The sequence below is a fragment of the Physella acuta genome, unplaced genomic scaffold, assembly GCF_028476545.2.
Source record: "Physella acuta isolate Inbredline_101_S28 unplaced genomic scaffold, ASM2847654v3 ptg001698l, whole genome shotgun sequence".
Lineage (NCBI taxonomy): Eukaryota > Metazoa > Mollusca > Gastropoda > Physidae > Physella > Physella acuta.
In genome coordinates this window covers 308,258-320,000 of record NW_026733211.1, presented here as the reverse complement: position 1 = coordinate 320,000, position 11,743 = coordinate 308,258, and the positions used below count along the sequence as shown (strand labels likewise).

General features: G+C 35.1%; 1 protein-coding gene across 1 annotated transcript in view; it reads right to left on the bottom strand.

Annotated features, from left to right (window-relative positions):
• LOC131929950 (hemicentin-1) overlaps positions 1-11,743 on the bottom strand; it is a 48,540-nt gene that overhangs the window by 26,021 nt on the left and 10,776 nt on the right. Inside the window, exons 2-5 of the mRNA XM_059286334.1 lie at positions 6,094-6,211; positions 4,284-4,631; positions 2,163-2,269; positions 1,877-2,054 (exon numbers count right to left, since the gene is read on the bottom strand). Of these exons, the coding sequence (XP_059142317.1) occupies positions 1,877-2,054; positions 2,163-2,269; positions 4,284-4,631; positions 6,094-6,130 (670 nt within the window). The 5' untranslated portion in view covers positions 6,131-6,211. The remainder of the gene's footprint in view (positions 1-1,876; positions 2,055-2,162; positions 2,270-4,283; positions 4,632-6,093; positions 6,212-11,743) is intronic.

Sequence of the window (11,743 nt, the reverse complement as noted above, 5' to 3'; positions counted from 1 at the left end):
TAATAATGTGACTGAATTACGTTTATATTTTTGGGCTAGTTACTATGAAGATTTTAATTTTTTTATGTCACATACTACAGCTTTTGTGAGAAGTGGGAAATCTTGAAACTCCATTTCTTCTAAACAATTTCAATGAAACAGGCCTGACATGAGCCTATCAGACCCCAAAAGTCTTGTTTCAAAAAGAGGCAGAGCAAGTGGGGAAAAAAGGTGTAACAAAGGAGAGAACTGACAGCTCTTTGCTGCATAGTTTCTGCCGTTGGGACTTTCCTACCACCTGTAATGCGTTTGTTTTAGAAAAAAGAAAATTTATTTACAACAAGAGATACGCCACCCGGGCTTACCCATTCTTTGAATGAATGGTAAGCAGTTTGTGAAAGTTTAAGTTTAAGACATTTTTATACAAATGCTCGAACATGTAATGACAAGCCAGTTACATACAACAGGACCAAACTAGACTTGGCCTGAGAAAACAATGTGCACAACAGCAGTGAACAGTTTCAAACATCTGAAAAACACAGCCACTAGCCAGAATAGTTTGTGGACCGTTAAAGCCATATTTTGATGATTTTTACAATTTTTGATTATTAGAACATCCAGCCATCCAGTTATGCATTAATTGAGTTAGGCACAAAAAGTTTAAAACTATGTTTTATTGGATTCTTGTTGAGTGAGAGTTTGGGATTATGAAGTGGAATGCCTAAGGAAAAATGTCATTGAAATGAGGAGTAATATTTGTAAAATCCACATATCCATGATGAAACTTAGATTAAGGAACTTTTGGTACCACACAGAATCAAAGGAACAGCTAGAATTAAAACTTTTGGAAAAAGTTTTTGGAAAATGGAATATTCACAAATTTTAGTCAAAGTACAAAATAAAATGGTATTATCAATAAATGAATTTAATTTGTTCAATATTTTTTGTATCAATGATTTGATTCGATTCAATTATCTTCTTCAATGAGAGTAATCTCCTCCTGAATGTCCCACTTCTCACTACGCCTTTCCAATACCTCATCAATATGATATTTAAAATTTATGTCATATAAATAAGGCTTCATTTTCTACACAGAGTGTTTCATCGATATCAAATCTTGAACAATATCATGTTTTAATGACTGCAAAAGTTCAGAATTATTTGAGACAGATAAAAAAGAAAATGATTTTTTGTTGATGAGTATTCCCCCTTCTCACCACTGTTTCCTATTACTCAACATGACTCCCCACATTGTTGCCTTTGATATATATCACCTATCTAATGTAGAGCAGGGCATTTTCGCAAAGGTAGGAGAGTTGAAATATAGGATGCATTGTAAGATCAAGTTAGTGTTAGGTAAAGTCTTAATTAGGTTTAGGGTCATGATGTATGAACTAAGGTTTGAATTTTGATTAAGGTTAGGTTTAACATTAACACTAGCAAGTTATATCATATCAAATAAATGTTTCTACCAGTACACTAACAGGCCACTTTAAAAAGATTTTAGAGTTTTAGACACAGTAGTAAAGGGGAAATTGTTGGGTGGTGGATTTAACGTCTCATGACCCCCCCCCCCCACACACACACACAAAATGAAACTTGTCTACCACTTGTGTCAATTTATGGTTGCTAATAAAAATGTTAAATGACATATAATCAACAAGTTTAAAGCTCTACATATTCCCCCCCCCCTTTCTTTATCTCTCTCTCTATATATATATATACATATATATATATATGACAATTTTTAAAAAGCCCCCCTCCTCTCTCCCATGACCAATTCCAGGCTACACCACTGATCAGACACTCGTATGAAACATACATTAGTAATTTTTAATACCCTTGCAACCCAGTTAGTATGTGGGGAGAAATAGATCTAGCCTACTCTCACAGTTACCTGCAACAGTTAACGTGGCACTTGTACTGTCTAGTCTCTTGTTACCGATCCTTACGGTACAGAAATAAGGTCCAGAATCAGCTTTCGTTACCTCTGAGATGGTCAAAGAACCGTTCTCTGCTACAGAAATTCTCTCTTCAGTAGGTTTAATCCAAGATCTCTGTCTCCGCCATAAAAACTGAAAATAATTTTTGTAGTAAAATATATGAAAATATACTCTTCATTAAAAGCCTGACTTACAAAGTTTATATTAAAAACTTAATAGAATTCCAACAAGAATAATTACACGTGTAATCTGCTTTGTTTCTGTAATTCCACAATCAAAGCGGACATTTTCTCCTTCATTAACTGTTGCGTCTTGGGGTTGTCTTTTAATAAATACGTTATCATCATCTGTTGAATATTTGCATGAATTTTAGTCATCTTAATAATAAAAAATCCCCCTTTTTTGTGTTATATGTGTATGTGTAGTATGTGTGTTTCAAAATCTACCTTGTCACTTTTCAACCAAAAACCCCATAAAACAGAAAACAAAAACACAAAACTTTGCAAAATTGGAATAGAGGTAATTAAATGATGTATTATATAACAATGTTCTATAAAACCCACAGCCCCCAGTCCGATGTTTCACAATGATAAAGCAGCCAGTACCATGGCACCTATGTTTGTTTTACACAGTGTGATACATGATGGGTCACTCTACCATTCTTTAAATTGAATCAAGCATGTATGCCTTAAATAGGGACAAGGTGGCACACGACATTCAATGATTAAATCTATCTCACTATTACGAAGTGTGATTAATGTACACTGAAGGTGTTCATACAGGCACACCCAAGGATGACTGGGCCGGAGTGTGAACCAACACCTACCCCAACATTTAAGATCTATTATAGTGCCAGGGCTGTTTACACTTAAATCAGTTTTAGAAAACAAGTCTAAAAATACACTCTTCATAATGCATTGATGAAATCCTCTTAAAATATCTGTGTCAGCCTGTCGCAATATATATATATATATATATATATATATATATATCTAATATATAAAGCTCAATTCTGTAACGCATATGTTTGTCGTTGGCATTTCTACGGATTTAAGTGTTAGATCAATTATCGTGCGCGTTTGTCTAAATTTATGAGTTAAAAAATTACTATTAAAAGTGTTGGGAAATCATTTTCATTTTTCAAATTATAGTAATAATTGTCGGCATGTTCATTAAACACAAGTTTTAAAAAAAATATCATCTTTTACAAAAATTCTAATTATGTTTTTATTTAGTCCTATAGCGCTTACTTCCCTTTGATAAATTAGGCAAAACACAATTACTTCCCTTTATGAAATCATTGCATTAGTTGAAAAGCATTTACTTTTTAATTACTTTGTTTTGGTGTTGGGAAAAAAATAATTACATAATTAGCGGGGATTGATCAAGTGCAAATGTTTTAGGTATTTTACGGATAAGCTTGGAGTATTATAATTGTTCATTAAATTGAAACAGGCGCGTTCGTTTAAGTGAGTGCAAAAACTATGAATAAGTTGGGGTACTATAGTCGTTTATTAAGCTAAAACAGGCGATTCTGCCCCGGGCGTTTATGTTCGCGTTAGTGTTTTCTTTGTGTTTAGGTGGGTTTGCGTTAGTGGTTGCGTTTTGATTTGGTTCGTTTTTGTTCTTTCTTTTTTCGTTTTTGTTTGTGTTTTTTTTTTGTTTGGGTTTGTATTTGTGTTTTTGGTTGGTTTTGCGTTTGGATTTGGTTTGTTTTCGTTTGCTTTTTCGTTGTTTTTTTTTTGGTATTGGTGTTTGTGGTTGGGTTTGTTGTTAGGTTTTTGTTTTCGTTTGTTTTTTCTTTGTGTTTGTATTGGTGTTTGTGGTTGTGGTTGGGTTTGTTGTTAGGTTTTTGTTTTCGTTTGTATTTCTAATTGTGTTAGCGTTATGTTTGCGTTTTGTTGTTTTGGTTGGTTGTGGTTTGGGTGGGCAATGCCGGGTTTATGATGATTACTAAACACACAGGTAATGGTCTTTAACGGAAAGGTTTTTCACAGAAGCCAGAGCAGGGCCTGGCCGGGACGGCTAGTATATATATATATATATATATATATATATATGAGAAAATAAAACATCTCAAGAATATCCTCCCTTTGTTAGGATCTTCATCAATAACATTAAGACATGTATCTTATTAAATATCAGGTTATTTTTTTATAACATTGCCATTATTTAAAAAAAATTCCCCTGACAAATTACAAAAACAATGAACAAATTTTAAAGTCTCACAGCATTTTGGTTTATTAAAACAAATCCCACTAAATATTTATTTCATCCCACTGCTTTTAAAAATTCCACTGACTGTTTATTAACTCCATGCTAAGTTTAATTAAACCTGTATTTCACTGAATATTTGCTTACCAAATGCATTAACGGTCGCTGGTTTGCTGCGACCTAAGATCTCCTCAGCTGGGCCTACAGCAATGCACTCACACGTTATTGTTTGCCCGTTACTTGTCACATCGGCATACGTGACAATAATGCTGGCTTGAACCTCGTCATCTGGCACAGTTTCGTCATTTCCTTTCTCTATAGACGTTTCTGGGATTCGTTTTGAGAAGCATTCGAATGTGATATCATGCACATTTTTTGCCTGGCAGGTGATTTGTACAGGGTCAGTTTTGCTTACAAAGTAATTATCTTTTGGCTCTAATGTGAAGACATTGCCTGACACAAGAGTCTGTGAAATGTTGATGATGAGGAATGCAACTGTGGAAATTAATAATAATAATTATTATTTGAAATTAGCTGTATTTTCCCAATGAAAACTTGATTGACACATAAAGAGTGGTGTGTTTTAATTCATGTTTGGTGTGGCGTAATTGAACACTTACATAGCACATACTCCCAAATAATTATGTATACTGTTTTATCAAAAGTGGGTGGGTGGGAGGGGGTGGTAGTATTCTAATCTCAGGCTAAAGTTTTTTTTTTTTAATTGGAGCTCCCCACAAACAATGCCCACCTTCATTGAAACATATGTTATTATTTAGTATTGAAGACTATATACTTTAGTAATTACAATTATTGGTGGTTTTAGATGAGGAATCCTAGCTCAGTAAATATAGAATCTAAATGCCAACAGGGAATTTGTATGCTGTATTAACTATCACCAAGAAACATCTGGTGAAGAAACCTTGAAGAGGAAACTACAAAGAAGGGCTACACCTAGAGTCAGGTTGAGAAAATGGCACAAGACAGAGGACTCTTTGGAGATCTTTGGCTGGCAGCCCATACCACAGTAGGGATGAAGGGGAGTGATAATGGTGATGATTAATTAACTGAGTATTAATTCTTAGTTGATCTATATTTAAATTCAATACCTTGGCTAATTTTTCATTTATTTCATTCTTCGAAGCAGAGCTCACATGATCATGTGCTTATATGACATTATATGATCACTAGCTAGATAAATCCTAAATGTAAATGTTACAGTTTTTTAATGTAAAAAAATTAAAACAAATTTCTTTCTAAAACAGGTTATATAACTTGGTCAGCATTGAGTATATTAGTTAACTGCAGAAGTGAGTTCTTTAGATGATCTTTAGCATATATATATAGTTTAAATAAAGAAACGGCCCCATAGTCTGAAAGGTCATTGGATAATTGTCATTGGGTCAGGTCACAAAACATGGGAAGCGAGTTTTGAATAACCAGATGCCTCAGCTGTAATTTACAATCTCTCTAGACTTCTGAGTTAGTGTAACTATTGTATGGTATGGTGTAAAAAACATGGAAAAGAGCTGAGGCATTGGTAAGGCCATGGAACATTCATTTAAAATAGTACACATTAAGGAATTGGATTGAAAATAAAAAAATATTGTCCTTTCAACTATGAATTGTATTACTATTATAAATGCAATTAAAAATAATTTTGTTTTTTTATAACAATTTGTATTAAATTAGAAATGGCATAGAAATTAAAAGAAGTTCAAACCATTCAAAGATGTCAATTCTCATTGTTATAAGTGTAAACACATTGACTTTTGTTATGGGTTTCGGGGTATGTAATCAGAAAATATAAACTTTTATTATCTTTTAACTAATGATGTCAAGGGTACCAAAATAACTATGTAAACAGATGTCTAGCAAATTTAAGTGTTGCTATGTTTGCTCCAAGTGAGATTGCTTTTCTAGAATATTGAATAGCACATTCTTCAATGCTACTTACATAAGTACAAAGATGCTTGTTTTATATAGGGCGCCATTATGACGTCCTTTTCTTCAGAATCTAAACTCCTGGTATTAAATTTTTAAATCCCTTGTCCTAAAGTAGTTTTTTTTTAGATCTGCAAATGAAAAAAAATATTTAAATTGAAATATATCTGAAAAGTCATCTTTAATTGATAGAATAGAATAAAATCACTGGATTTGAAAATTAAAGAAACTGTATAGTTAGACTTATAACTTTAAAAAAATTTGTTGAAATATAGGTCATAATAATATAATAAACTTTAATTAGCAATGTTGATAAATTGTGGTATGATTAAATTATCACAATAACATAAATTACTAGATCTATTTGTGTTGTTTTTGGACCAATCAATGGTGCAGTACCAGTGTGGGCATAATGAAAAAGTCTAGAATCTATATTTTAATAGTATTTTAGCAAAATAAATTTTTTATGCGAAAAATTTTTAAAACTGCATGAAGTAAAACACTTTTTTAAGTTTAGATTTTCGATTAATCCCCCCCCCCCTCCCCTAAGCAACTTATCAATCATAAAGGTAAAGAGCCTATAAAATAGATAGTTTTAGATACTATGGAAGTTAAGTAAGATCTAGAAAGCATAATCTAATAATAATGCAATCCTCCTCCCTCCCCCCACCCCACCAACTCACAATCAGGTATACCTCCACACCTCACCAGAGGATCCTACTAAATATAGCACAAATGTTTAGGTTATAATTCAACAGACATGAAACTTAAATTTTACATATAAATTTCGGTAACTCTACTTTTACTTTAACGGATTACTTCCCCTGTTAATGTTCGACAACTCTACTCCAATATCTTCTTCCCTATAGTAGTATAACTATATGCTTTAAAAAACAGAATAGTTATTTGAATGTTTAGTGAAACTACACTTCAATATACTTCATGGTCCACCAGATGTCAACAGTATTGGCTATTTGTCTTTAAAAACAATGATCTCATATTACATTTTAAATCACAAAATAATTAATGAGTAACGGGTTTTACATTGTATGGGGAAAATAGTTCGTTTGTAGGCAATAAAAATAACTTAAATATTTATTTAAAAAAATTCAAGTCTCAACATTTTCAACATTAAATGCGTGTATGAATTTACAATTCCGTTACAGATGTTTAAAAACACAACATGAAAATTATATCATGTAGTAATTGAAATAATTTCGAAAACTCAAAATCAGTTGACATCCCTACACTGTGCTCATTTTTAATCTGGAGTATTTTGTAAATGTAAATAGTATTTCTTTCAGGCATCACATCCACCGCCCCCCTCCCACGCAGGAAATTAAAAAAATAAATAATTTATATAGAAAAATAATATTTCAATGTCAGCCCACCGCCCCCTCCCCGTAGAAAATGTCTGAAAGAAACGTTGAGTGTAAAGCAATTATAAAATAGTTCCCTACAACCAAACACTTTGATAATGAGCAGTTAGACTACAATATGGTTCCGGCCTATGGGCAAATATAAATACAGGTGACATGAACGTGAGTTGGTATAGGTTGGGGCTTTTGTTAGAGGTGGTGGGGTGAGGTCAGGTTTAGGTCAGGTGTGGGTCCACAACCAAACATGGTGTACAATTTGACATTAGGTACTAGGGTACGCAGAGACGGAGTGGTCTAGCGGTAGAGAGTAAGCCTGCTAACCCGTAAGTCTCGAGTTGGAATCCGGGTTCAAGTCAGTAGACTGTACATGAGTCAACCCAGCTCGGATGGGTGCCCAGCTCACGTTAGGGAAAGTAAAAGCGCCTGGACATAGTGCTAAGCACACTGTCCCTTTATATGCGGGGTGACAGAAACAGGTGAACTCTACTTGCCCTATAGACCGTCAGGCTTACAAGGGATTGACACTGGGGTTTATATCTATACGACACAGGAAGGTGGACAGAAGTATTTATCTCAGGATAACAAGATGGGTTGTGATTTCATGTAAGAATGTACCATACATTGTCTTCCGTATTCGTTTGTAATTGTATCATGTTCAGAAGTGCTGAATGTGAATGTTAATTAAAATACCATAGTTCTAATCCCACCCACACCCCAACCCTGAAGCACGGCTACCGCCCCTCCCCATAACGAATTTATATAGAAAATATATAGCTTTACCAGTATCCGACCCCCTCCCGACCTCCGGAAAATTTCGTCCGCTCCGGCCCGAAACAAATGAATATTAAGTACTGAATATTAAGAAGATAAAGAAAGCACAAAACCACGGATGGTCAGTCATAAGAGGCTTAAAATGTTACAGAAGAAGTGGTTCTATACTCAAATATTTTTTTTTTTGGTTTGAACTCTGGTCAACTGAAATATGTTGTAGGCTGAAATAGCTTTATACAGTATTAGCTTACCCGTCTCCCGTGTGTTGATGCGGTCTCAGAAGAAAGGCTGACGCAAATTTTAAAGAAGATTTCATCAATGCGCTACCAATCGTTATTTTAGGCGCGTGATAACTTCTGAATGAATCATATAAGAACAAACGCACATTGCGTCATTCGAGGGGTTCTACGCATGTTATTAATCCTTATTTTTAGAAGTTTTACTTGTCTAAGAAAACTTAACGCATTACCAACAGTGTACTTTTTGACGCGTGACCTTGTTTTCTAAAACTGAGTTATTTAATTATGGGCAATGAAGGCACTGTATTTCTTGGATCATGGCAGTTGGGACGCGGGTTTGTCCACGCTACTGCCCATACACCACAGGTCGTGTTGAATGAAAGTCTTGAGAGTACATTAATCCCCCTCAGCAACAGTCAGGTAGAACACACATCGGCTACCGCCCAGGTACGAAGTGCGTCACTGGGCCCTCTTGGGAGCCACCGGTTACACAACCGCAGGGCGCTGGGTACGACCGCTAGTTCCGTTTAGTCATCGAAGGTCATGTGTCACTTTGTCCCTAATAGTCCCTATTGTATGGTGCTTTTTAAAACTAATGGAGGCGCTATATTGCTCTCGCGGGAGCACGGGGCACCCAATCGCTCTCGGCCGTAGTGCCGCGTATTACCAGCCTTGTTCGATTTAGTGAACGATTATAGTAGCCTATCGTGTCCGTAGTGAATCGAACATTTTAAAACAAACATATCCGCTATAATGCTCACGGGTTAGCCCGGGGTGCAAAATCTGCCGTTTTCGAGGCGTCATAGGACGCGCCCAATACAATTTAGTCGAATTGCCCCTCCCCCCCCCCCGCCAGGGCGCTGAATATTCGATTTATTAAAAGATTATAGTAGCCCATCGTGTCCATAGTGTATCGCACTATCAGGGCCATGGTCTTGTTTTCTCTAGGTCTGTGTCAGGGCATAGCCACTGAAAGTGGTGTAAATTCACTTATTCACTATCTTTTCCCGTTCGTGCCCAAGACAAGTGGGGCTGATGAAGTAGAGTTCATCTATTTCAGTGACCTAGGCATGTAAAGGGATAATGTGGTCAGCACACATCAACAAAGAATAATAATCATATATATATATATATATATATATATATATATATATATATATATATATATATATATATATATATATAAATACATATATATATATATACTTACAGATGCACACGACGCAAATACGTTAAACACAAGTAAACCGATCATGATGAGCCAAATGAAACCTATCCAAGTATCTGGCAGCGATAGATCAACAAGGGACACAACTTGTCCCATTTGATCAGGAGAGGCTTTAGTTAAGCAAGGACAACTCTCTCTAGACCTCTAGTGTATTATTGCTCTGGTCAATATTGTAATCATATTCCTGCTACTGCTGCATCAACGGGCCACACGCTTATATAATCGTTTTGTTTCCGCCGTGTGAGTCAACATGGGACGTGTTGTTTGAAAATATTGATCTGTAATCGAAGCGACGTTCAACATAACAAAATCTACTACCCATCACTAAGGCTCAATGTTCCACCGAAAGTAAAAACCTCGTATACCACCTGTTTGTATAGGAAGCCACTCTCCCCCTCCCCCTCCTCAATGAACCCCCAAGTCTACGCTCATGACACAACAACATCACACATTCTCTAATCACAGGGTGTTGCTATGTTTACTTTAGCCAGCTGTTAAGATGCTGATGCATGGTACTTTGTTTTCACATGAGTTTGTATTATATATATATATATATATATATATATATATATATATATATATATATATATATATATATATATACATGTATGTATTATGATTAAGTGTACATTGTATATACATATAAATACATATGCACACAGGCTACCAACACGATATCACTAAGTTTAAAATTTAAACATATGTTTACTAATTGATCAATATAAGATGTGTGTTGTGTGTGTGTAATGTGTAGATAACAAAAAGAAGTCAATATCGTTGTAAGGTACAAAAATCCACATCCTGTTTTTTTTTAAACATCATTCATTATGTACATATGGCCCATCCACCTACCCAATTTTATCCCAATAGAGAACCATTAATTATTCTTTTTTAATGTTATTTTGTTATGTTGGAAATTGATGTATTCTAACTCTGGGCACCAATTATAGTTTACACAATGAGCTGTTTTTAACTTTTCCCTAATATTTTAACCCCATCTTTACTGGAGAAGTGCGGGCAATAATACGTCGCAGATGTATTTTATAATGCGCGATTTGCATTTCGTCTTAAGGGGTCTTCACATCTAACGTAGTTTTTCCCTCAGAAATCCCATCATGGACAAGGATGTTTCTATATATAGCAACCGACTGATCGTGTAGCGTAATAAATTATTGAATATTGGGGAAAATAATGTGAGCCCTTTTTCGCTATCCCAAACACGATTAAATATAAGAATATATAAGAAAATTACGCTTAGCAGAAAGGGTAATAAGAATTAGGTTTAAAAAAAATCAATATTATCTCCCCTTATTTTCTCTTATGTCCAAAGCTTACTGAGGAAACGAAGGGAGAGCATGCGTAAAGACTCGATAATGAAAGAACCTTAACTCCGATTTGCCGGAATGTGATCAGTCCTACATCACAGTAAAGCCCCTGATAAACGTCACCCTTTAAAAAAAGTATTAAGGGTAGCAATTTCACGTTATTATAGAGAGGCCAATAACGAGACAGCTAAAACATGCCATTGTGGGGGACTGAAAGGATTCCAGTTTGCCCCGAAGCTTACGCATTACTTCCTATTTTAGAGCTTTTTGTTTACAATCATCACAGGATAAACAATCGCAAGGATGATTTTCTAACGTAAGATCTTCATTAATTTTTATCTCTCTAAACCTATAATGGTTCCATCCTCAAAATATTTAACTAAAATCTTAATGTAACCAAACCAGCGGAATCAGATTTTTTTTTCTCGGCCACAGATGACGCAATAAACAAGACAAAGTGATAAAAAGGAGCATAATATCAACAGAAAGAATAATGAAAAAGACGATAAGATAAGATGATGGATGATTGTAAATATATGTAAGTATACTTTAATGAGCATGGTCAAGGATAAGCAATGGAATAAATAATGGATATAGTATAGACAAAGTATTAGGTAGCCTACTGGCATGTAGGTATTGCGTAGATCAGGGGTCTCCAAACTACGGCCCGCGGGCCGGATGCGGCCCGCGAAGTCCTCTCATCCGGCCCGAGGATATCATT